General features: G+C 44.3%; 2 protein-coding genes and 1 long non-coding RNA gene across 3 annotated transcripts; all 3 read right to left on the bottom strand.

Moving 5' to 3' along the window:
• Window positions 1-430: 430 nt before the first annotated feature.
• Window positions 431-1,774, bottom strand: LOC138363244 (keratin-associated protein 10-11-like). Its single transcript, XM_069322252.1, has one exon. It carries the CDS (start codon window positions 1,772-1,774, stop codon window positions 431-433), a length of 1,344 nt encoding a protein of 447 aa, XP_069178353.1.
• An 868-nt stretch (window positions 1,775-2,642) lies between these two features.
• Window positions 2,643-11,481, bottom strand: LOC123745976 (putative peptidyl-prolyl cis-trans isomerase dodo). Its single transcript, XM_045727086.2, has 4 exons — window positions 11,324-11,481; window positions 8,254-8,466; window positions 5,419-5,474; window positions 2,643-3,049 (listed from the first exon to the last, which is right to left on the bottom strand). The coding sequence occupies exons 1-4, from the start codon at window positions 11,376-11,378 to the stop codon at window positions 2,885-2,887; spliced, it is 489 nt and encodes a 162-aa protein (XP_045583042.1). The 5' UTR covers window positions 11,379-11,481; the 3' UTR covers window positions 2,643-2,884.
• A 6,320-nt stretch (window positions 11,482-17,801) lies between these two features.
• On the bottom strand, window positions 17,802-26,930 carry LOC138363026 (uncharacterized). The gene is made up of 3 exons (XR_011227987.1): window positions 26,769-26,930; window positions 18,155-18,300; window positions 17,802-17,999 (listed from the first exon to the last, which is right to left on the bottom strand). It is a non-coding gene; the product is annotated as an uncharacterized lncRNA (long non-coding RNA).
• Window positions 26,931-27,133: the final 203 nt, after the last annotated feature.

Here is a 27,133-nt window from a genome sequence, read left to right as displayed (position 1 = left end):
AAGGGATGAGGTAGCTCCAGCTATTCTCACCCCGTTCAGTACAACACCTTCCCCAGGCGGTAGTGTACCTTTCCAACTTCCCCCTCTTGTTGCGTCCCTTTACCCTTGTTCCTCTGTACTGGAACTAGTGAAGTGAATGGTGGAAAACTACCATTATTTCAGATTTTCCTTGGCGAATTGAAGGTTGGCTTAAGTAGTGCGCATAATGCTGTGTGGCACTATAGCAGACCCAAACTGGCCTGTGACACACCTCTACCCCACTTGTATCATGCGAGAGGCTAGCCCTTAACGTCTGGCCTTCAACCTTCAACTAGGGATTGAACCCCACACCTCATACAGAAGACACTTTAGCATTTCAGTAGATTTGTATCATTCATGATTTCAATATACTGTATATGAAAAAAAAAGAATTACCAAAGCACTCAATTTGTTATACTGTTGGTGCATCCTGGGAATGGTCAGTAATTCGACTTTGTGAAATACAGAGAACAGAGGATGGCACGGAGACCTTGTGGGACTGAGCACAGAGGACGGCACGGAGACCTTGTGGGACTGAGCACAGAGACCTTGTAGGACTGAGCACGGAGACCTTGTGGGACTGAGCAGAGGATGGCACGGAGACCTTGTGGGACTGAGCACAGAGGACGGCACGGAGACCTTGTGGGACTGAGCACAGAGACCTTGTAGGACTGAGCACGGAGACCTTGTGGGACTGAGCAGAGGATGGCACGGAGACCTTGTGGGACTGAGCACAGGACAGCAAGGAGACCTTGTAGGACTGTGCATGGAGACCTTGTGAGACAGAGGACGGCACGGAGACCTTGTGGGACTGAGCACAGAGGATGGCACGGAGACCTTGTGGGACTGAGCACAGAGGACGGCATGGAGACCTTGTGGGACTGGGCACAGAGGACGGCACGGAGACCTTGTGGGACTGAGCACAGAGGACAGCACGGAGACCTTGTGGGACTGAGCACAGAGGACGGCAAGGAGACCTTGTGGGACTGAGCACGGAGACCTTGTGGGATTGAGCACAGGATGGCACGGACACCTTGTGGGACTGAGCACAGGACGGCACGGACACCTTGTGGGACTGAGCACAGGATGGCACGGAGACCATGTAGGACTGAGCACGGAGACCTTGTGGGACTGAGCACAGAGGATGGCACGGAGACCTTGTGGGACTGAGCACAGAGGACGGCACGGAGACCTTGTGGGACTGGGCACAGAGGATGGCATGGAAACCTTGTAGGACTGAGCACAGAGACCTTGTGGGACTGAGCACAGAGGACGGCAAGGAGACCTTGTGGGATTGAGCACAGGACGGCACGGAGACCTTGTGGGACTGAGCACAGAGGATGGCACAGAGACCATGTAGGACTGAGCACGGAGACCTTGTGGGATTGAGCACAGAGGATGGTACGGAGATGATGTGGGACTGAGCACAGAGATCTTGTGGGACTGAGCACAGTGGACGGCACGGAGACCGTGTGGGGCTGAGCACTGAGGACTGCACGGAGACCTTGTGGGACTGAGCAGAGGATGGTACGGAGACCTTGTGGGGACTGAGCACAGAGGACGGCAAGGAGACCTTGTGGGACTGAGCACAGCATGGAGACCTCGTGTGACTGAGCACAGCACGGAGACCTCGTGTGACTGAGCACAGCACGGAGACCTCGTGGGACTGAGCACAGAGGATGGCACGGAGACCTTGTGGGACTGAGCACAGAGGACGGCACGGAGACCTCGTAGGACTGAGCACAGTGGACGGCATGGAGACCTTGTGGGACTGAACACATGATTTAGCTAAAGTTGGAGAAGCCTATGCTCGTAGGGAGGGACCCCCTCATGTCTGATGTCTGCACTTTTCTCGTTGCTGCAGTTTCTGGTTTCCTTTACCAATTCTTCCAATGTTTTTCTCTCTGGACACATGCATAATTGGTGTATTGCATATCCTTCTTGCATTTTTCTATTGTATGACACCTCGTCCACTGCAGGCATGTTCTGGCCAGGTCAGACTAGGCTGCCAAGTTACTTAGTTTTTGACGTGTTTTATTTTTTACATCCATTTAACTTGAATACAATACACAGAAAAATCACATTATCGTGATGTGCCAATGAACAAATCCACAAGAGCCATGATGAGGGCTCGAACGCTGAGTGTTCCTAGGCTCGCTCTAGTCAAATGCCATGACATGGTCAAAGGAATTGCAACCTGGGTACACCTGCACCCACTAGGATTCCCGAGGCTTTCACTGAAGCCGAAACGGGTTTTCAAACAACTCCCCCATGCACTTGGGCTATATCAGTGGTTCTACCTCTGATGCCCCTCTTTCAATACACTGTGTATTGAAAGAGGGGCATCAGAGATAGAACTAGTGCATGGTGGAATTGTGTGAAACCCTGGTTCGGCTCAGTGGAAGCCTCGAGAATCCTAGTGGGTCCAGGTGTACCCCAGGTGGGCACGGCTCCTGTGGATTTGTTAAATACATTTCAATTTTTAATTATATTTAAAATTTTTAACATGGAATGCGTGATCAGGGAGAGGCAGAGAAACAAGAATTGCATAATTTTACGTATTTCTCTGAAATGGTAAGCAAAAGGCTAAATTAAATAGTGTTTTTGGTAAATAAAATTATCAGTTCTTATTCTAGTAACTTTTATTAATATTCAAGCATTGCCTAATCTCTTTTAAATGACCATTTTAACATTAAACTGTAATCTGCATTTGAAAGATAAGAGGCAATGAAAGTTTCTGTAACGAAACAGTATAATTGCAAATATTTTTAACATATGTTTTAGACATGAATTTTCTTTGTATAACAGGAAATAAATCAGGTAAATTTTAAGCCACTAGCTGAATATCGAGAGTTGTATAGCCAATCTATGCAGTACGCAGAATGATGTGTACCCCAGAGTCTGTGTCTACTATTTGACTCAACTCTCCAACTTTAAGGGCAAATGCAGCATCTTCAAATGGTTTTTGCATTGCACCTCTTCCAAACAGCCCAAGATCACCTCCACGCTTAGCCGAGCTGCAATCCGATACCTGTAGACAAAAATTTCTTTAAGAAATTTTCAGTGCGGACAGATTTTATATACTGTATAGGAATAGAATTATTGTGATGTATAACAACAACACTAGTACCCTAACAGTTATGAATAAAATATTTGCTCTAAAATAAAATTATTTACTGTGTTATTATCAACCCCTTACACTGGCATTTTGGGGAAAATGGGCTCTCTCTCCTGCAGCTATTTTGACAAAATTCATGAACTCAAATTACTCAGAGAAAAATTATGAGTTTGGGAAACAAATATTCTGGCTGTGGTAAACCATGTAATGTGAATTTACCCAAATGTGTTTCAAGAAAATAAAAAGTACGCTTCTTTAATAGTGGTAGGGGGGGGGCCATTGATCTCAAGCTTGAATATTAGAAGACAACATACTGTACAATACCACTAAAAAGTGAACATCACAATCTTGAGGACAAAATGACAGTTTGACTTAACAAGACAACTGAACCCTGAAATAAGGAGAGATGCATCTCCCTAGCCACAAACATTACGAAAGGAATATAGCCTTCCACTGCCAAATAAATGCATGACGCTCACCAACCTGACAACCAGAGGCAAGTTACACAGGATTACTTGGAAAAACATCAGAGTAGCTAACAATAGTGTGAAAGGCATGAAAAATGGAAAAGGCATTTCATAACGGGGTATAAGCCTCCTCTGTGTGGGTCAGGGCCTTGGCACAGTTTCCCAAGTGAGACCCTCCATGGAAGAAAGGCAGGAATAATGACTGGGAAAAATTACAAACCAGCAGAAAATCTTGTTAACAGACCATCCTTGTTGTAAAAGAAAAGGAGAGAGAACAGGGCTCACCAAAGGGGTAGTAGTGAAAGTATGGAACAAACTGAAAATGGTGAGTTATGGCCTAGAACACCGGTTTCAACACAAGCTCTGGATAGGTGGATAAACAAAAGACGAGATACAAACTCCTTATGATGTAGAGTACCAGGATGATGGAAGGCCAAGGGCGAGGCAGATGAATGCACAGGGCAACCATAGTCTAGTTTAGACAGCACAGGTTAGTAAATAGAAGATCATGTGCCTTTCAGCCCCCAAAAGTATGGAACAAGACTAAGGTAAGGAGACTACTCTTCTCCTTTTTCTTTGTCTTCCCATTATAATTTCCTGCTGCAGTGCAAGCTGTTGGAGTAGAAACTTAGAATAGAGCCTTTTGCTTTACTATCCTCATCCTCTCACTCCAGATAAAACCTATAGTAAAAGTGTGTTGTCTCTTTATCAGTAGATGCCACATGTCACAGATCAATAAGCCTACTGGCATCTATCTTTCCCATGTTCATTCAATTTGTCAATTTCTCACCATACTATGCACATTGCTAATTCTTACCACAATGCTGCTACTGTAAGAATCTTGGTCACTAAATCCTGTAAATGAATAATTTTCCACAAGTTTTATTTTGTAAAGGAACATGAGAAGTCATTTCAAGATTCTTAGATGGACCAAACAGTGGCAGTGTGCTGTGGCTAGCGCTTTGAACATCCTTAACAGCATTGTTTCACTGATATCTCAACATTGTACACAGTCTTTATCACAGTCAGGCTCTTCTGTAATACTATCATTGCTAAATAATAGCAGTTACATATATATTTTGACATTTTTAGGTAATGCTGTGGTCATAAGCTGAACAGCAGTGCTGTTAGCTTATGCTGTGCGCGCCAGCCTTGGTTGCTCACTCAGTACTTAGGCCGTCACACCCAGGAATGTTACCCACGATTTTTTTTTAATGGCGTCTGTTTACTAAAGCCCTGAGAAAGCTGATGCGAACCCTGTGTAGCTGCGGAACTTTTAAATCAGCGCGGTACAGTACAGTACATTAAAATGTATATACAGTATATGATGTGTGCCATTATTCCACTTATACCAAAATCATATACAGTATATACAACTTGTGCAGTTTAAGGGTTAAACTTTACGACTTACTTTCTTTGGACCCATAGCGTCATATATTATAAGAATTTTTATGTTAAGCAACAAAGAGCATAAAATATGATGACTTTTTCATAAAATTCCAATGCGTTATCATTAGGCAGGACACAAGCGTAAACTGATTTTACCGGTTCAGACAAGTATGAACACTCATCGTAATCTGGAGCGACTGTCGTACACCAGGGCATATTTTCCAACAAAATTTTCATTGTATATCAAAAAATTTGTATTCAGGTGCAATCGTACACAGAGGTTCCACTAATTGCCTTCTGCTAAATATTGCCAAATGGATAAACTTACCTTTGCAATAACTTATCCTAATCAAGAAAACTATGCACATTAGAAAGAATAGAAAAAAACAGTAAAAATGATGTGTGATTAGAGTATATTCCTCTTACCCTGCTAGCCAGCTCAGCAAATGATGACTGTCCTGATGTAATTTCTTGACGATAGTCTGTAATATGAAAAAAAAATTAAAATGTTTTCTTTTCATGTTGCGCTAAAATTTTTTTAACTTTGAAGTAAATTTTTTTTTTTGGGGTGGGGGGGAGGGAAGGGACTATAAAAACATAATTTTGCCAATCCAATTATAATTATTCAAGCCATTTAGCATGTCTTGAATAAATTTCCAATATCAATGGCCTTTAGTTTATGAAAATGTTAAGACAGAATCATGTTTTGAGTGAATAACATTAAATAATAAATACAAATAATAACAATTAATAATAATACAGTATTATTATTATAATTAAGTCCGAACCCAGGATGGAACCAACTGGGACTTCTGCCAAGTTACCAGGAACCCGAACCTGGCAAGCTGGGAAAGAACCAGAACCCCAGCTAGCAGACAAGCAGACTGGCAGGGAGCCCATACCAACCAGTTGACGAGGTAGGGTGCCAGCCAGGAAGACACCAGAACCTCGGAATGTAACCGAGTAGTGGACAAGAAACCGAACTCAGACATAACCGGATCCAACACAAAGGTGTAAACCAGGTCTTGCAGGAGGTATGCACCAAGGGCCTCCCGAACCTCCGCACGGGTACACCGAGAGGAAGAAAACCTCTGAAATGACAAATTTAAGAAACCTGCAGGGAAAAGCCATTCCTACCATACTTCCCAGCGGATAAGACACAAAAGGTGTAATAAAAATGTTATGTGTTTGGATAAAAATGAGTCCCACGTCTAAAACGGCCGTGATACTGACAGGATACTGAGCAGCGTAAGGATACTGAGCAGCATAAGCTAGGGAGCAAGACGAGCAAACTGGGCAATGTCGCTAGGCACAAAATTGTTGTCAATAATAATAAAGAAAAGCCAAGGACCCCACAGTCTGTGAACACAAAACCGAGGTAATACTACACAGAAGTACAACAGTCTCGTACACAAGACAAGACTGCCCCAGGAACACAAGACCGTGAGACAAGACCACCACCCACAATTCCTCAGGGGAACGGATAGGGTAGAAAAAGATGAATGAATCAATACGATTGGTACACCCAGAATGGGACACAGGTGGAAGCCAAGTACCCAAAGGAGCCACAGAATATCAGAAAGAACTTGTCCAGAGATAGAGTAGTAAGGAAAGGGAATGAAGGAGGCAGGGAAGTGGTGGAGGCTGACACCCTACATAAGACCACACAAATTTTTTTTTTCCCCAGTACAATACATGCAAGCTGATGGGTGCGTCCGACGCAAGGGTGCATCCGACGCAAGGGTGCGTCCGACGCAAGGGTGCGTAAATCATGCCGCCAAACACGAAAATACTAAATCGGAAAGGGAAGGAGAGGATGAAAACCTCCTCCCCTACAGTAACACCACCAGCCCAGAGAACACAAGGGCCCAAGCAGGCTCAAAAGGAGCCCAAGAGCGAGAAGTAGACTCCCCCCCGAGCAGAGGCAGAGTCCTGATCCACGCCCACCATCTCTGAAGAAAAGGTGGCATCCAGGGAAAAAGCTTCCAATAAGAAAGTCTGCTGGATTGACTCAAAAGCCCAGGAGAAAAAATTGGGCCAACCACCTCCGTGCTCGAATCGGAAGGGGTAGCCCCCAAAGCAAGATCCCCAAGATTAACAGAAAAGGAATGAGGAACTTGAAGGTCAAGTGGAGAACAAGGCCCGCAACTCTGGGTCGTAGGTGTCACCGACCCAACAGGCAGCATGACATAGGCAGTACGGAAGATCGTCTCCCTGAGGCAGGGGCGACCAACAACCTTCAACTTCGCACTAGGTGAGAGAGGACTGAAGATGCATCTATGATACCCCTAAGCTCACTGGGGTTTTCCAGGGCCAGTAGAGTGAGTAAGCTCTATGGAAAGCCCAGGCACTGGGCTAGCTAAGCCGGTAGAACCCTGTCTGTCAGCAGGCAAACTGATCACCAGTAGTAGCCGTGAAACCTCTGGGGCAACAGAGGAGGCCCACCAACACAACCTAGGCTTGCCTAATAAGAAGCTAGGCAGACCTCTTCCGGTAACAAAATGGGAAAACGCTAGAAAAGAAAAAACAAAAATCTCAGAGAAAGATAAGAGCAAGGCAAAAGGTACGGAAGGTAAGGTGTAAAGGGTGTAATAATAGAAGTAAGAATGGGAATATATGAGAAAACAAGATAAAGAAAAAGAAAGAGAAAAGGAAGGGGTAGGCTTATGTAAGGTCACGTTTGTTAGAAAGTTTAGAACATTTAAGTATGTACTGTGAAAGGGAAGAATCAACAGCAACAAAGCCAGGACTAAGATTCATGTTGGGTAGGTTGTTTATCAGAGCCAATTCGATAAGATTATTTAGAGGAAGACCAATCAATAGGATGATTAGAATCCCTAACTTGACAGAAGAGAGCACTGTTTGTGTCTGCAGACTTAACACTTCTTTTGTGTTCTTTGAATCTGTCATTAAGTGTATGGCCAGTTTCACCAAAATAGTGGAGAGGACAAGATGAACAGGAAATAGAGTAGACACCAGCAGCATTAGAAGCAGGAGAAGCAGTGTGAACTAGATTGCTATGAAGAGTGTTAGTTTGTCAAAAGGCGATTTTTATGTCAAGAGGACGAAAGGTGTTGGTAAAAGTTTAGAGTTCAGATACAAAGGGAAGGCAGAGCACAGTTTTAATAGTGTTGAAGCAGGTTTTTGTCTTCACATCAGGCACTGAAACTACCTAGTCAAGTGCAAGAATAAAAGACCTTGTGTTTTAAATTATATTCTGAAATAAAAGGCTGAAATTTCTGGGTAACAAACAATCCTTACCCTCTAAAAGGCTTATTGCTTCTTCCTTAGAAATAGAAATATTTTCTTGGCGCCACGAAGAAGGTCTGCGGGATCCTGCATGCTTCACCAGCAGATGGGAGCATTGCACTCGGTCAGGACCCCCAGTGGTGCTCCCTCCTGCTGGCTTGGCAGGCTCCGTTGGTGCATCCCACTGACTTTCTTTGGTATACACATTCAAATAGTAAGTCTGGCCTGAAATAATAGTGCCAAGAATTAGTTCAAGTGTCACATTGAACAAAAGATAATAGAAACAGACTTTCATGGTTACGTAATTCTATAAATTTCAGGGATGTATGTTTACATGTACATAATGACATAATGAATGGTTATTATTACCAATATTTTACACACTGAAAGGTTTTTTAGAACCAAAGCTATGGAAACACAAAAATAAAAAGCATTGTCAAGTTTCAAATGAAGAGCCTAGGTGAGAAGTGTTGCAACTTGGTAATGAATACTAGTGTTGGGAGGACCGAGTGCCATACCTGTCCAACACTACCTTAGTGTCCTTCCAAATCCAAAAATTTGCAAGAACATGAGCAATAAATAATGTAAATTTATATTATCTTATTTTTACCATACAGCTTTTAATCAAGGTATTTAAAACACACTGTGAAATTTGCATAATTCAAAATAACAAATAATTACTCAAGAACAGAAACCAACTATGAAATAAAATAATCATTTAAATGATATGGTAAGTGTACAACAATACTATGCTGTGTAAAGTACAGTGTTTATATTGACCTCTACACTATATAGGACATGGCATTTTCCATTCACCCTCCCCCCCCCCCTCCCAATTATGATTATGTCTATATCACACAGTACTTTCAGGTACCAAAATGCAAGAATTTCCAGAATAAATACAGTACAGTAAACATTCACTCTGTGTAAGTTTGAAGAATGCGAGTTTGGAGTTGCACTAATTTATTAGCATTAAAATTAAAACTGCACAGTCCTTAAATACAATGCTGCTATGACCTCACAATTATGCATTTTATTCACTTCTTGGATCATGGCGTGCCGTGATTCCTTCATCACGGCACCTCCCATACAATCTCTGGTTTATTGTGCACTGCTCCGTATTTGTGGGTGGAAAATGGCAAGAACATTTAATAATACTGTTAGGATTGAAGGTATTTTGAAAGATTAATAACAGTAGTACCTCTGTTTTCTAATTTAATCCATTCCCAGACATGGCTCAAAAAACGAAAATTCTAAAACCGAACAAATTTTCCCATAAGAAATACTGTACTGTAAATTGAATTAATCTGTTCCAAACCCAAAAATATTAACAAAAATACATTTTATATAGAATATTACTCACGTTTCATACACAAAGCAATCGGGTATAAAAATAAACCATAAATAAAATAAGTGAACATTTAACTGCACTTTACCTTTACTGAGGACTCTTATTGGTGTATGGAAGATGGTGAGGAGGGAGAGAGAGGAGCGGTGTTGGTGTATGGGGAGGATGAGGAGGGAGGAGGAAGCGAGACCGTTCCCTTCTCGCCTTAAAACGCTTTAATATCTGCATCACTGGTTCCAGATTTTCCTTTCACACATGCACACATTTCACTGCCTCTGTTATGTGGCAGCCAGTCAGAACCATTCCATTACAGTCACATGTCAGCCAAGCATTCACAGTCAAGACCAGTTACAAGCAGTCACAATCAAAGGCAGTCAAGCATTTACAGTTGTAGCAACCGGTTAGGCATTTATGGACAGTCACGCATTCACAGTCAATCAGGCATTCACAGTCAATCAGGTTTTCACAGTCAGTAAACAATAAGATTTTACATCAGCAAATTGTAAGTTATAGAGGAGGCAGACCTCCCCCCCCCCCTGGGTTGCAGCCCCTAAACCCCATGCCTTAATCCAGGCATGCTGTTGCCTTCTTGCATGCATTACGTCTGACCTCTTAAAGAAATGGTCTTGTTTGTTCAGCATTTTAAAAAGTTTCAATGAGATCAGCCTTATCATGTCTGGTTTGCAGTGTTGTTAGTCCTCGGGTAAAATCTAGTACAGTACGTAATGTTAATTCAGCTCCAGAGTTCATTGTCTTTTGTAAGTTATCGGCCAGTGTATGGGCATCTGACGCAAAATACACGCCATATCATACATAAGACAGTGTCAACGAATTTTAAAATCTGCTTAACCCAACACATGAACAACATACCCAACCCAACCCCTACCAAACCGAGCGAAAGTTGATAAATCCTAACCTAATGATTATGCGGTTTTGACAATTGGAAAACGAGCTTTATCAAACCGTATTGTGTACAATTAGACCATGCCTCATGGTTCGCGAGTATTGGGCTCCGAAATGCTAACTAGGCTAAACAAAAATTGTAGTTCATCATAGGCTAACAAATGGCCTTCTAATTACTGCAGAGCCTCAATGCAATAATTTTCTTAATTATAAGAATACAGTATTGGGATTCAGTTCCAGAGTTCATTATGCCTCTAACCTTTCCACCACCATATCCAGCATGGGTATGGGTAACCTTTCCACTCCCACCCACCCCAAACTCCCAGCATGGGTATGGGGGTACTTAACATAATAATTAAAGTTAACAACACAAATTCAGTAGGGAAGATTGCCTGGGGGAAGGAAAAAAAAAAGATTGTTTACATAGCCAATATTCTCACATTACTTTCAAAGAAACGTGAAAATACTCCTTAAAGAAGAGAGATGAGTTACAGTCAGTCTCGAAGCTCTGGCTTAAAATTGTGTTGTTAATACTATTGCAATTATAACAAAATACATCACGGACATTTAAATATACATTACCTAGTAGGTTACACTAATTCAACGGCGAATTAAGGAGAAACTAAAGTAATGTGACCCCCAGTAATGATGTATATGAGAAAGATATAATGCTACGGGAACATAAACGAGGAGCGGCTGGGAGTCACCCTGAGGATTACTAAGTCCTTCACGGCTCCTCACACACGCTCACTGTGCCTCACAGTACCTCACTCACACACTCACAGCAGCTCTCACACACTCAAGGAAGGCAGGAGGTGAGGATAGGAGTACCTGTGGAGCGGCTGACCCGCTTCTCCCAGCCTGAGGGCAGCTCGGCGTCACCCATGGTGGAGGAGCACTGCTGTGAGGCTGATGGTGCTGCTGCTGCTGCTGGGTGGTGTATTGACCGTCACCCCGGCCCCTCCCTCATGCTCCCCCCTCATGTGCCCTCCACCCGTCTCTCATACTCCCTCCCTCATGCCCCCCCCCCCTCATGTGCCCTCCACCCGTCTCTCATACTCCCTCCCTCATGCTCCCCCCCTCATGTGCCCTCCACCGTCTCTCATACTCCCTCCCTCATGTGCCCTCCACCCGTCTCTCATACTCCCTCCCTCATGTGCCCTCCACCCGTCTCTCATACTCCCTCCCTCATGTGCCCTCCACCCGTCTCTCATACTCCCTCCCTCATGCTCCCCCCCCCTCATGTGCCCTCCACCCGTCTCTTATACTCCCTCCCTCATGTGCCCTCCACCCGTCTCTCATACTCCCTCCCTCATGTGCCCTCCACCCGTCTCTCATACTCCCTCCCTCATGTGCCCTCCACCCGTCTCTCATACTCCCTCCCTCATTATCCCCCCCCTCATGTGCCCTCCCTCCCTTATGCCCCCCCTCATCTTCCCTCCATCCGTCTCTTATACTGTCTCCCTCATGTGCCCTCCACCCGTCTCTCATACTCCCTCCCTCATGCTCCCCCCTCATCTTCTCTCCATCCGTCTCCCTCATGCTCCCCCCTCATGTGCCCTCCACCCGTCCCTTATACTCCCTCCCTCATGCTCCCCCCTCATGTGTCCTCCACCCGTCTCTTATACTCCCTCCCTCATGTGCCCTCCACCCGTCTCTTATACTCCCTCCCTCATCTTCCCTCCACCCGTCTCTTATACTGTCTCCCTCATGCTCCCCCTCATGTGCCCTCCACCCGTCTCTTATACTCCCTCTCATGCTCCCCCCCCCCCTCATCTTCCCTCTACCCGTCTCTTATGCTGCTTCCCTCCCTCCAGCTCCCCCCTCATCTTCCCTCCACCCGTCTCTTATGCTGCTTCCCTCCCTCCAGCTCCCCCCTCATCTTCCCTCCACCCGTCTCTTATGATGCTTCCCTCCCTCCAGCTCCCCCTCATCTTCCCTCCGTCATGATCCCTCCACTTGTCTCTTAAGCTGTCTCACTTCCTCCAGACTTAACATCTCCAGGACATGTTAAGCATTGGCTTCTAGATTTTTTTTTTTAATTTTACCCCGAGGGGCGAGTTTATTGGGCAGCGCCACTCATCTTGTAAGTGGACATACCGCCATAGCAGCATGTACAACACTCCCTAATAGGAAGAAAACCCGCTGGGTTGTTCATCCTGTCACTTGTACCCAGACACAGCTGGGACTTGCTTAACTGTCTCAAGTGAACAGCTCCTCAAACAAGAAGATTAACATCTATCAACCCTTAAAAGCTTACGTTATCTTGCGGGTGCAAAATGGGGAAATCTTTTAAGAACAGTATCAATATTTGACAAATAGTGTTTTCCTAACTCAAACAATGTGGGGTTTATTATTCTACACATACTTCTGATGTCTCTCAGGTTTTCACATTCACGTAGATAGTGGTCAAGGCGGTATCCATCACTCTCACCAGATTCTGCAACTTCGCTGATCAACTGTTGTTTCCATTCCATATCTCCATGGATATTTGTATCCAAGACGGATTCTCGCTATTACTGATTCTCTCCCTCGTCCTCCTCCTCTTCGGCCATAATGATTGGGATTGCCAGCTGCAACCATGTTGTACCATCGTACAGATTCACTGGTTTGTGCTTCTATCCTCCTTTCCTCGGTTACCTTGTCACGGTGATGTTGCCTGACAATACCTCTAATTTGTAGTAGAGTCTTGGGTATGAAGTATTCAATATGGTCTCCTTCAGCGCCTTCAGCAGCCAGCACATCTGCTCGTTCATTCCCACATATTCCAACATAGGAGGGAATCCACAGAAACTTGATGACTCTTCCCTGATTGGTAAGTACTCTCACAGCTCTCTTAATTTTAGCGACTATTGCAAGATTTTCTGCCCGATTTTTACTTAGGCTTTGCAGTGCTGCTTTTGAATCGGTGCAAATCACTGCACCATTAGTGTTCCGTTCAAGAAACCTTAACGCCATAACAATGGCAGTTAGCTCTGCTTGCGTTGAAGAGGCATAGTTCTCAATACGTGCTTTTTCTTCATTTCTGCGTTGGAAAGTATTATCCTTGATTACCGTGTATGCTGCACCAGCCCTTCCATTAACAGGATTAGATGACCCGTCAGTGTAGATTTGATCTAGTTCATCTCCGGCTTCTTTATAAATTTCGTCGAGATACTTGTGCCTCATTTCTTGTGGTAACATGTTGGATTTTTTCATTGCCATTTCATTGATCTTGCATGAGTCATCCTCCCAGGGAGGTAATCTCTCTACAGGCAGGAGCTCACGGGCTTGCTCAAGCAGGTGAAGCTCTTCGAGGTAACAGACTGATCTGTGATGCCATTTTTTGCTTCTCCTGTTTTCCCCTGAAAGTAGCACAGAGCTCAGTTTTTTTCTTAGCAATATCATTGTAATGGGGATCTCTGGCTATCCTAATTGCAAGCTTAGCATTCAGCTCCTTAATTCTGCTTTTAACACTGGGAAGGGACAACTCCTCTCGTAGATTAGACGTTTTGGCAGTTCTTGGAACTCCAAGAATGATTGTCATGGCTTCATTTTGAATGCTTTCAAGCCTTTTCATATCGCTTTGGGAGTAGGTGCACAGAACTGGTGCGGTATAGTCTATGACGGAGCGCACATAGGCTGTGTACATCATTTTAAGCACGGCAATAGAGGCTCCATGTCCATTCCAGGTCATAGCTTTCAGTGCCCTGAGTCGACTTTTGTATGTTCCTATGAGTTGATTGAGCTCCTCTTTCTTCCCCTTGTTAGAGCCGACAGTGACGCCAAGGTACCGATAGTGGTCAACCCATTCAAGTGTTACACCATTAATTTGCAATTCTTCATTTGCTCTCCGCGTGTGATGGGAGTATGCCTTCGTCTTGTTTGTGGAGAGAGTGAAACCGAGCTCAATACATTTCCTTCCAAGGAGTTCAATGGACTGTTCAGTTTTTCCCAAGGTGGGAGCTTGTATTAGGACATCATCTGCATATCCTACTTGTTGTGTTCCTTCCGGAAAATCAATATTTGCAATGGCGTTCATAAGTACATTGAATAGTGTAGGGCTTAAGACTCCGCCTTAGGGGGATCCCGAGTTCCATATTCATTGTTCTGGAGACTGCTCCATTAAAGCTAACCTTGGCTTTCCTTCCTGTGAGGTAGTCTTCAACCCATTTCATGAGTCTCCCCTTGACACCCATACATGCAAGCTCGTCCAGGATCGTAATCCCCTGTGCTTCGTCAAAGGCTCTGTAACGGTTCTATTGTTACGTAAAGTATGGTGACAATAAACACAGACACTAAGATACTATATATATATTTGGTCGAATATACAGAAGTACACAGGTGATACTTTGGTGTGAGTTGAGCGCACTGAGAGTTGGTACAGTATCTCGCAAGTGTCTGCTCTAGACCACACTTGAAAGTAGACTCTGGTTAATGTTTGATTGATTAATAAAGATTAAGCCACCCAAAAGGTGGCACGGGCATGAATAGCCCGTAAGTGGTGGCCCTTTTGAGCCATTACCAGTATTAAGAGCTGATACTGGAGATCTGTGGAGGTGCGAATGCACCCTGCGTGACGGGAGATGTCTCCCTTGTGAATGTGTTAAGATGAAGATGAAGCCACCCAAAAGGTGGCACGGGCATGAATAGCTCGTAAGTGGTGGCCCTTTTGAGCCATTACCAGTATCAAGAGCTGATACTGGAGATCTGTGGAGGTGCGAATGCACCCTGCGTGACGGGAGATGTCTCCCTTGTGAATGTGTTAAGATGAAGATGAAGCCACCCAAAAGGTGGCACGGGCATGAATAGCTCGTAAGTGGTGGCCCTTTTGAGCCATCACCAGTATCAATAGATGATACTGGAGATCTGTGGAGGCGCGACTGCACCCTGCGTGACGAGAGATGTCTCCCGGACCAAGTGGTGACCAGATGGTGGTTAATGTTTGCTATTCTGCTGCTTATATGCTCGGGCAACACCTCACCGTGTTGCCCGGGCAACGCCTCACCTCATTCATCTCCAAAGGTTGACAGAGAGCTCCAAACATCATCTCCAAACAAAGCATTTGGAGCGAGTATATTATTGGGATAATCTACTCGCTACAACTCCTTTGATGTCAACAAATACAGAGTACCTAGCCGTGTCATTAGCCAGGTAATTAACTATACAATTTGCTGTGTTCCGTCCTTTAACAAATCAATTGACCCCCTCCCCTAACCTGCCTATTTTGTGGAACAGTCGGTTTAGGATGATCCTTTCAAGCATCTTGCAAGTGCATGACACGAGACTGATAGGTCTGTAATTACCAGGGTCATTGGGCTTCGGTATGGGAACAATTATTGCGTGTTTCCATTGTGTGGGCAACACTCCACTTAGGAATGACTTGTTAAACAGGTGGAGTAGTGGATTCCCAGACACTTCACACAGTGCATTGAGTATGTCGTAGGTGACGCCATCTTCACCAGGTGCAGTACTTTTACCCTTTTTCATAGCGCCCCTTACTTCTTGGGCTGTGATTGGTTCCCCATACTCGTCATCACTAGACAGTGCTCTTGTTATCCTAATTCTTCTGTCATCATGTCGCAGGAGCTGTTCCCTGCTGATTTCTGCAGGGAGGGAGGAGGAGGAGGCTGCATCACTCCACTTGTGAATTAGTTCTTCAGCCTTACCCTGAGGGTCTTTGTGAGAGATATGCACAAGTGGTGAAAACAGATCAGAAGTTGTAGTTCATTAATGTTGAAATTAAATCCACGAATATTTTATTATTTATTTATATATTTATATACTGTATATACAAGAAGGTACATTGGGTCTATTAGAGTACATAACATTGATGATTTTACATTCTTGCAAAGCCACTAATGTAGATGTAGATATATCAAATGTAGATATGATAGAGCCCAGTAGGCTTACGAATCTACAACAGTTGATTGACAGTTGAGAGGCGGGACCAAAGAGCCAGAGCTCAACCCCCACAAGCACAACTAGGTGAGTACTAACACAAATAGCATTTTGCACAGGTCCTTAATCTAACAGATAATTTAAAGGAGGTAATTTGTAGTAAAATTTTAAGAATATTAACAGGTGCATTTTGAAGAAAATTTGAAGAAAATTCATAGGTACATTGTAGTAAAATTTGAGGATTATCAACAGGTACATGGTAGCATTATTTGAGAATTACCAATAAGCACAGTGCAGTAAAATTTGCATTCAACATAACTACCATGATATAAATTGATAGCAGTGATTACAATGGTGAAGTTGCATGGCTTAAGCACATATATTGGGGGAGTGGATAGAAGGGACACAATTATGGTAGGTAGGAGGGAAGGGTGGAAATGCTGCTTGGTAATATTTGAGAAATACCTTCGACCTCAGAACATACAGGAGTGCAAGGAGAAGGGGAGCTGTTGGAGCTGTCTGGGTTTAAAGCTTGGAAACAGTTGTGGACCTGAGGAAGGGAAGAAGGGCGTGGAAGAGTGGTGTGACAACGCACATGTGTAAGTCATGTTAGAAAAAAAAGTACAGACAGGGGACCTGGTGCCTTGCCTCACAAAAATATATGCAATTGTGATGTTTTAAGTTGAGGATGGCTTGTTTTAATTTTGAGTGCATACATGTGCAGGAGACGGCAAGGTGGGCATCACCAGGATTAATGCAGTGAGCTTGGAGCAGGAGACGGCAAGGTGGGCATCACCAGGATTAACGCAGTGAGCTTGGAGCAGGAGACGGCAAGGTGGGCATCACCAGGATTAATGCAGTGAGCTTGGAGCAGGAGACGGCAAGGTGGGCATCACCAGGATTAACGCAGTGAGCTTGGAGCAGGAGACGGCAAGGTGGGCATCACCATGATTAACGCAGTGAGCTTGGAGCAGGAGACGGCAAGGTGGGCATCACCAGGATTAACGCAGTGAGCTTGGAGCAGGAGAAGGCAAGGTGCATGGGCATCACCAGGATTAACGCAGTGAGCTTGGAGCAGGAGACGGCAAGGTGGGCATCACCAGGATTAACGCAGTGAGCTTGGAGAAGGAGACGGCAAGGTGGGCATCACCATGATTAACGCAGTGAGCTTGGAGCAGGAGACGGCAAGGTGGGCATCACCAGGATTAACGCAGTGAGCTTGGAGCAGGAGAAGGCAAGGTGCATGGGCATCACCAGGATTAACGCAGTGAGCTTGGAGCAGGAGACGGCAAGGTGGGCATCACCAGGATTAACGCAGTGAGCTTGGAGCAGGAGACGGCAAGGTGGGCATCACCATGATTAACGCAGTGAGCTTGGAGCAGGAGACGGCAAGGTGGGCATCACCAGGATTAACGCAGTGAGCTTGGAAGAACAATAATCTGTCCATAAGATGGAATGGTTCTACTAACAAACTTTAACTTAATTATTCTAAGGGATTGGCGATGATGATTCACAAGGAGAGTCGAGTGAACGTGTAAACCCAGAGGATAGAATAATCTTAGGCCTTAAGGATATACAGTGGTCCCCTCTGTTTACGAATTTAATCCGTTCCCAGACGGCTCGTCACCTGAAAATTGGCAACCCGAAACAAATTTTCCCATGAGAAATAATGTAAATTCAATTAATCTATTCTACACTCCCAAAAATATTAACTTCAAAATACATTTCATACAGCATACACACACATATTGAGTACTATAGTATGTAAAAATTATTGCTTACCTTTATTTATCCTTTCCCTTAAAACCAAGTCTAGTGCCCTTGAGGAGATACCAACTTTAATTTACAAAAAAGCCTCCAGATCTTTAGCCCCTGCTATTGCATTGCTCTTCAACAAGTCACTTGAACTCCAAACCTTTCCAGATATTCTGAAAAAGCGAGAGTAACCCCTGTCCATAAATGTGGTGATCTCACAGATGTTAACAACTACAGACCTGTATCAATCCTGCCTAACTTGTCAAAAATATTTGAAAAACTAATCTACAAGCAGCTTTACTCTTATCTAGCCAAACACAATATACTTAGCTCTTGTCAATATGGCTTCAGACCCAAAAAAAGCACTAACAATGCACTTAGTATGATTAACTTGATTCATGCAGCACTTGATAAAAATGAGTTCCCTGTTGGGTTATTTGTGGACCTGCGTAAGGCTTTTGACACTGTCAACCACCAAAACCTTCTTCTTAAAATACATCATTATGGAGTCAGAGGACACTCCCAGCAATACTTCAAATCTTACCTTACTGACAGGCTCCAGTATGTTTTTGTGAATAATTCAATTTCTCCCACCCTACCCATCAACATCGGTGTTCCTCAGGGCAGCATACTTGGGCCTCTCCTCTTTCTCATCTACATTAATGACCTTCCAAATGCATCCCAACACCTCAAACCAATTCTATTTGCTGACGACACAACCTTCATTTACTCCAGTCCTGACCCCCTTGCTCTGAATGCCACAGTAAATACTGAGCTAAATAAAGTCCATCTTTGGCTAACTGCCAACAAACTCACCCTTAACATTGACAAAACTTTTTATATTCTGTTTGGCAATAAATCCTCTAATCAAATAAATCTCAAAATAAACAATACCCAAATTTGTAACAAATTAGATGGCAAATTCCTTGGCGTTCTCATTGACCACAAGCTGAATTTCCAGGGACACATTCTAAATATATAAAAAAAAGTTTCAAAAACTGTTGGCATTCTTTCTAAGATCAGATATTATGTACCCCGCCCTGCCCTGGTGACTCTCTATTACTCCCTCATCTATCCATATCTCAACTATGGTATTTGTGCTTGGAGTTCTACTACCCAAAATCATTTACGTCCTCTAATTACTCAACACAAAGCTGCTATTAGGACAATATCAAACTCTGGCCCCAGACATCACTCGGTACCCCTACTCAAATCTCTGAATATGTTAGGTATTAAGTCACTGCACATTCTCTCATGTGTATTATACATATATAAAACGCTGAACTGCAATGCCAGTCCTGACCTCAAAAGCTTCATTGAAGGTTGTAACTGAACCCATGAGCACCACACCAGAAATAAATACAGTTTTGATATTCCAAGAGTACGACTTAATCAAACTAGAAATGCTCGACAAATGAAGGGACCCAGAATGTGGAATGACCTTCCCAACCATGTTAAAGACTGTACCTCTCTCAACCAGTTTAAAAGAACAAGCGGCTCGGGGCGCTGACTGGATCAGCGGACCCAGTGGTGGTGGCAGCGGCTCTCCTACCCGCATTCCAAGCGAGAATGCGCCGGTGGGTAGACCCGACCACGGCCGCTGGAACGCCATCCAGCAGGACGACCGAGTGCGCTAGAAGATGGAAGGCAAAACTGTACAGCATGGTCGACGGCGCCGGCCTCGCTTCCTCTTGTGAGGTCCCATCCTGTCACAAGTGGGTTGCGTCCGGTACCCGTTTGCTAAGCGGAGGAGATTTTGCCCACGCCGTCCAAATTAGGGCAAACGCTGTAGCCACGCCGTCTAGGGCGGCTAGGGGTAGACCCGAGGCTTCTGGTCTCTGTGACGCTTGTCGGAAACCAGGAACCCTGGGCCACATATCCCAGGCCTGCCATAAGACACACGGGGCTCGGGTGAAACGTCACGACATCACCCGGTTCGTAGCTGGCCGATTGCGGCAAAGAGGCTTTGAGGTGGAGCGCGAGGTCCGTATACCAGATGGAGGGACCTTCTGCAAGCCAGATATTATAGCTTGCAAAGGTGATGAGGCCTTCATATTAGACACCCAGGTCTCAGCTGATAACTTCCCACTCTCCCGTCCACATCAGAGCAAGTGCGACAAATACGGCACCCCCGAGATCCTGCAGAAGGTCCGGGAGTATACCGGTAAGCCTACAGTATCCGCCTCCTCAATAACCCTTAATTGGAGAGGTGGATGGTGCAAGGAGAGTGCGCGTGGTCTACAAGGTATGGGTCTCACCAAGAGCGACCTCGAGATTTGCTCCGTGAAGGCCCTGACCTGGACATATTCTATATACAGAATATGGTCCAAGGCCACGTCAAGGGGCAGGCCTCCCTAGCCCCGGGATCACTGTGCACAGGGTGCATAAGGGTAACTATAGTCACGCTTAGGTGAACCGCAGCCAAGTCAGCTGGTAGCCAACTATCTAAGCAGTTTCGTCATCTGGAGTACCACTTCTCCTAATGGCGTCTCACAAGAGGGTGGATGACCTGGCAGAGCCCGCGAGTAGATAAGGCGGCGACCGGAGGGACCCCATGCGCATACATGATAACCCTCCCGCTCCGGGGCCTAGTTAGGAGCATCCACTGTATCTAGTTTTCCATGTATGCCGACGTCAAATCATCATCCCTGCCGATTGGGCAGCCTGCTGCTTTGGCCTTCAGCGTTTGTTTGTTCTTTTTTTAAATGTTATACTGTGCACCCCTACCTATGTGTGCTGTCTCCCATATAGAAAAAACCAACTACAAAAGAATTTTCCATTAATGTTTTTGTTTATTTTCAGGTTATTATTATGTATTATTAGTATCATCTTAACTCTTGTGGGTGTGATGAGATCTGCCATATATGTTTATTTTAGTTTGTGTGTGTTAGGGTATTAGGTATGCTTAGGGGTCCGTCTCGCCATGCCCTGTGGCTGGGGGGATCGGGCTCCGAAGCTACATAAAAACCCTATACCCCCCCGAAGTGGCAAGGGGAGTTACATAAGAACATAAGAACATAAGAACAAAGGTAACTGCAGAAGGCCTATTGGCCCATTCGATGCAGCTCCTATTCTATAACCACCCAATCCCACTCATATACTTGTCCAATCCGCGCTTGAAACAATCGAGGGACCCCACCTCCACCACGTTACGCGGCAATTGGTTCCACAAATCAACAACCCTGTTACTGAACCAGTATTTACCCAAGTCTTTCCTAAATCTAAACTTATCCAATTTATACCCATTGTTTCGTGTTCTGTCCTGTGTTGATACTTTTAATACCCTATTAATATCCCCCTTGTTATGTCCATTCACCCACTTGTAAACCTCTATCATGTCGCCCCTAACTCTTCGCCTTTCCAGTGAATGCAACTTAAGCTTTGTTAATCTTTCTTCATATGAAAGATTTCTAATTTGGGGAAGTCTAGTTAGGGGACAAAAAAAAAATAAAAACGAAGCACTACCTAATAAATTCCCTGTAACCTACCTTACCCCTCTGTTGTCAACCCATGTCTGTTTTTTTTTTTAAACAACGCCGTTTGTCGACCTAATTGTTATTTGTGCTGCTTTTTCAGCCATGTTCCCCCCTTTTTTGTCTTTATTTTTATTTGTTCTCAACACATTTTATTCTTTATACTCAATTAGTATTAATTTTTAGTCATTAATGTTTTTCCTGCCCGAAACGCTTTGCGTAATAGTGGCTTTAGGCATTGTATGTACTAGCTCTATCTATAAATCGATCAAATTTTGGAAAATCTCTTGTATGTATGTACCTTACCTGAATAAACATTTTATTTTATTTATTTTATTGATGACGTTTGTTAGCGTATGGAAGACAATTCAAATCAAATCAATCAAATCAAATCAAATAAATAAATTTATAATAAATAAATATGTTTATTCAGGTAAGGTACATACATACAAGTGATGTTACATTAATGGATCAATATATAGATAGAGCTAGTACATACAATGCCTAAAGCCACTATTACGCAATGCGTTTATTTAGGCATGTGTTTATTTTGTGTTGTGTTTATTTGTTTATTTTACAGTTGTTGTTATGAGCAATCTGAGAGCAGCAGTACACCGAGAACTTCAACAAGATCTTGTAGATCTGAGGCAAAGTGAAATTGACACCAGTAATTCCATCTATCATCATACTATCATGCAAGAGGAGCCACACATCTATGGATCATCCAATAAAATCAGCAGACTTCTAGATGTTACTACTGCTCGGCTTAGACTCGGTTACAAGTATCTCTGGGAATTCTCATTATCTGCTGATGTAGACCTGACCAAATGTAAACTGTGTCAACAAAATTATTCGCACACCCTCCGTCACTATGTGATGGAGTGCGAAAAGATACGTGAATTTAGAGACAATTCTATAACCAATGTTCCAGCGATGTGTCAATATTTCATTCAAAATGATCTGCTACCAGAAATTTTAGCCAAATATCCCCAGTTTGCTAACTGTAGGTAGTAACTAAGTGATTGTAACCTATCCACCGCTGCCCACTGGATGGGGGGCGGTGTGCAGGACAAACATATAAATTTTGACACTAGCTCTCCACATATGTCAGTTGCTTAATTTAAAACCTGTACTTGAGGTCGATCTCGAACCCATTGTTGATGTGACGACTTATATTGAATTTTGTAACTAGCTCATCAAGATTGTAACTTGCTTAGCTAAATGAATTGTGGGGTTCAGTCCCTGAGCCCATTATGTGCCTCTCTAACCCTTTCCACTACCGCCCACAAGATGGGTATGGGGTGCATAATAAATGAACTAAACTAACTAACTGTTGATTTAGGGGCGACGACGATCGAGGGATCGGATGCGCCCCAGTGTACCCGTGATGGGTTAATCGCGAAGCCAGGAAAGGTAAAACGACTGAGGGCTTAATCCCGAAGAGAGTGACGCCAATCGCTTGAAACTAATACGCCATGTGGCGAAAAAACGCAAACGGGCAGATGATTGGGGAGCCCCAGGAGTCCCTCAGAGTGACAAGCACCGGCCCCGCTCCCGCTTTAAAGAATTTTGATAAAGAAAGAGATCTAGGGGTGGTTATAAATAAAAAAAACTATCACCTGCGGACCACATAAAGAATATTGTCCGAGGAGCCTATGCCACGCTTTCTAACTTCAGAATTGCTTTTAAATACATGGATGGCGATATACTAAAGAAATTGTTCACGACTTTCGTTACGCCAAAGCTAGAGTATGCAGCGGTTGTGTGGTGCCCATATCTTAAGAAGCACATCAACAATCTGGAAAAGGTGCAAAGACAGGCTACTAAGTGGCTTCCAGAACTGAAGGGCAAGAGCTACGAGGAGAGGTTAGAGGCATTAAACATGCCAAAACTAGAAGACAGAAGAAAAAGAGGTGATATGATCACTACATACAAAATAGTAACAAGAATTGATAAAATCGGTAGGGTAGTTTTCCTGAGACCTGGAACTTTAAGAACAAGAGGTCATAGATTTAAACTAGCTAAACACAGATGCCGAAGAAATATAAGAAAATTCACTTTCGCAAACAGAGTGGTAGACGGTTGGAACAAGTTAGGTGAGAAGGTGGTGGAGGCCAAGACCGTCAGTAGTTTCAAAGCGTTATATGACAAAGAGTGCTGGGAAGACGGAACACCACGAGCGTAGCTCTCATCCTGTAACTACACTTAGGTAATTACACAGAGAACACCAGGTAGCAAAACCAAAACTCGGCCCCAACTAAAACGCAAAAAGTCATCCAGTGTCCTCCGGCAGAGCAAAAGCCGGCCGCCCACCACGACTGAGGGCACACCAGGAGCCCACCACGACTGAGGGCACACCAGGAGCCCACCACGACTGAGGGCACACCAGGAGCCCACCACGACTGAGGGCACACCAGGAGCCCACCACGACTGAGGGCACACCAGGAGCCCACCACGACTGAGGGCACACCAGGAGCCCACCACGACTGAGGGCACACCAGGAGCCCACCACGACTGAGGGCACACCAGGAGCCCACCACGACTGAGGGCACACCAGGAGCCCACCACGACTGAGGGCACACCAGGAGCCCACCACGACTGAGGGCACACCAGGAGCCCACCACGACTGAGGGCACACCAGGAGCCCACCACGACTGAGGGCACACCAGGAGCCCACCACGACTGAGGGCACACCAGGAGCCCACCACGACTGAGGGCACACCAGGAGCCCACCACGACTGAGGGCACACCAGGAGCCCACCACGACTGAGGGCACACCAGGAGCCCACCAAGACCCGCCAACTCCCGGCACCTCTAGGCCAAGCCGGCCTAGAGGTGCCGGGAGAACCAACCAGAACACGCCAACAAAAAATCTATCAACAATCCCGTGACCCAAGGCGATATGTGCGCCAGGCGTCGTACAACTGGACCGTTGAAGAGGGATGCCAAACGGCAGTAGCAAAGCCAAAACGCGAAAACAAGACGTGAGCAGGCGGCTCCCAGGCGGAGGTGGTGTTCAGGAGCCAGTTTCACGAAGCAGTTACGCAAGTATTTACGAACGTGTACATCTTTCCTCAATCTTTGATGGCTTTGGTTACATTTATTTAACAGTTTACAAGCATAAAAACTTGCTAATCAACTGTTGTTATTGTTATAAACAGCCTCCTGGTGCTTCGGAGCTCATTAACTGTTTAATAATTGTAAACAAAGCCGCCAAAGACTGAGAAAAGATGGACAGGTTCGTAAGTGTTTGCGTAACTTCTTCATGACTCTAGCCTCAGACATCCGCTCGGCGTCAAGGTTGAACCAGGAGTTCGTATGGAAGACAGTGAGGAGGGAGGGAGAAGGAGGAGAGGTATAAATGTTTGGAAGGGGAGTCCCCTTCCATTAAAAACATCAGGCACAGATGACTTCTTTTGGGACTCTCTCTCCTACGTTTTGCAGGCATACCACTAGGAACTGGTTGTGGCTCACTGTTTGCTTGTTTAAGAATCTGTCTAAAGACATTTGTTGTTTTTTTTCCTACATTTTAACACTTGTCTGTAGTGAGACATCACATTGTCATTAATAAGGTCAATGTAATGGCCTGCTAAAGCTTTATCTAGATGACGCTTTTCAGTAAAACGTTGCAGTTTTCCCACACTGCACACATTTTCTTAATTAATGAGGAAGGGACATCCTCTACTGTCTCTTCTTCCTCCCCTGAAGATTTGCTGTACTGCCTAGCTAGTTCAACAACCTGTATACCATTTTCATATTTACGAATGATCTCTTTTTTTTTCTCTGTCATCCTCATATGTGTTTTCTTAGGTTGAACCTTACCATTGACTTTCTTGAGACCCATGGTGTGATATGGCTCTACATAGCTCTACTGTTCAACAAATAGCTCTACTGTTCAACTGCCATAGCTCTACTGTTCAACAAATCTAGAGTGGCACACCTTCCCTGATATCCTTAATAAGCAAGAGTAACGCCAGTCCATAAAGGAGGCAATCCGGCGGACATAAACTTTTATAGCCCAATATCAAATCTACCCATTCTATCAAAAATATTTGAAAAAATTATCTACAAACAGCTCTATTCCTACCTCGTAAAATTCGACATAACCAGCCCCTGCCAGTTTGGCTTCCGGTCCCAAAAGAGCACCAATGATGCAATCATTAGTCACCTTGACGTAATCTACTCAGCCCTTGACAAAAATGAGTTTCCGATTGGACTCTTCATTGACCTAAGAAAAGCCTTTGATACTGTTAATCACAACTACCTCTTACTTAAACTCCAGCATTATGGAATCCGAGGCCTTGCCCTGGACTACATCCGATCCTATCTTAGTGACAGACACCAAATGTGTAACCATCAATGATACAACCTCTTCCACTCTACCAATAACCGTTAGAGTGCCACAGGGCAGCATCTTAGGACCTCTTCTATTTCTGATATATATATCAATGATCTGCCTAATGTCTCTAATATTCTTAAACCTATATTGTTTGCTGATGAGACTACCTCATCTATTCAGACCCCAACCCACATACACTTAATAATGTTGTGAATAATGAATTAAAAAAAAAGTCCACTTATGGATGTCAACTAACAAACTAACACTAAACATAGAAAAGACCTACTACATCTTATTTGGAAGCAAATCATCGAATGCAATTCAGCTACAGATAAACAACATTAACATCAGTAATAAAAATGATGGAAAGTTTCTTGGCCTATTCCTAGACAAGACTCAACTTCAGCACCCACATTCAACACATAACTAATTAAGTCTCTAAAACAGTTGGTATACTCTCCAAAATAAGATATTATGTTCCTAACTCTGCTCTCCTCTCACTATATTATGCACTAATATATCCCGATCTTAATTATGGTATCTGTGCATGGGGGTCTACCACTGCAAACCACCTTAAGCCCATCATCACCCAGCAAAAATCGGCTATCAGAATAATAACAAACTCTGCTTTCAGACAACACTCAGCTCCCTTGTTTAAATCCCTTAACTTGCTAAATATTAACTCCCTCCACACATTCTCTTGTGTACACTCTATGCAAACACTTTCGCGCCCCCTTCGATGGTAAAAAAAAAAGTGGTATGTGCGCGGGGCGTTTTTGCTGCGTAAGCGTAAAAACAAAAATGTGTATACTCTTTTTACTCTCCTTACCTTAGTTCTTGAGCTACGTATTTTATTTTGGTACCAACATATTCGCAATAAAATTCTCTAGAAGAACACCAGTAAAAAAGTCACGAAACGTATAGGGATACCAGCACCAAATAAATTACACAGTCAGACACTACACCAGTCTCCGTGGTGTAGTGGTAAGACACTCGCCTGGCGTTCCGCGAGCGCTATGTCATGGGTTCGTATCCTGGCCGGGGAGGATTTACTGGCGCAATTCCTTAACTGTAGCCTCTGTTTAACGCAACAGTAAAATGTGTACTTGGATGAAAAAACGATTCTTCGCGGCAGGGGATCGTATTCCAGGGACCTGCCCGAAACGCTACGCGTACTAGTGGCTGTACAAGAAT

Source organism: Procambarus clarkii, chromosome 10 (genome assembly GCF_040958095.1).
Source record: "Procambarus clarkii isolate CNS0578487 chromosome 10, FALCON_Pclarkii_2.0, whole genome shotgun sequence".
Taxonomy (NCBI): domain Eukaryota; kingdom Metazoa; phylum Arthropoda; class Malacostraca; order Decapoda; family Cambaridae; genus Procambarus; species Procambarus clarkii.
The sequence above is the reverse complement of the archived record's forward strand: the minus strand, read 5'-3'. Positions and strand labels throughout refer to the sequence as shown.

Excerpts from the sequence above, each read along its gene's own strand:
- LOC138363244 (XM_069322252.1), bottom strand. The coding sequence starts at position 1,774 with ATGCCGTCCACTGTGCTCAGTCCTACGAGGTCTCCGTGCCGTCCTCTG.
- LOC123745976 (XM_045727086.2), bottom strand. The coding sequence starts at position 11,378 with ATGGGTGACGCCGAGCTGCCCTCAGGCTGGGAGAAGCGGGTCAGCCGC. Across the intron at positions 8,467-11,323 it reads GCGGGTCAGCCGCTCCACAG|GCCAGACTTACTATTTGAAT; the intron begins GTACTCCTATCC and ends CTATTATTTCAG. Across the intron at positions 5,475-8,253 it reads AGCAATAAGCCTTTTAGAGG|ACTATCGTCAAGAAATTACA; the intron begins GTAAGGATTGTT and ends TTCATATTACAG.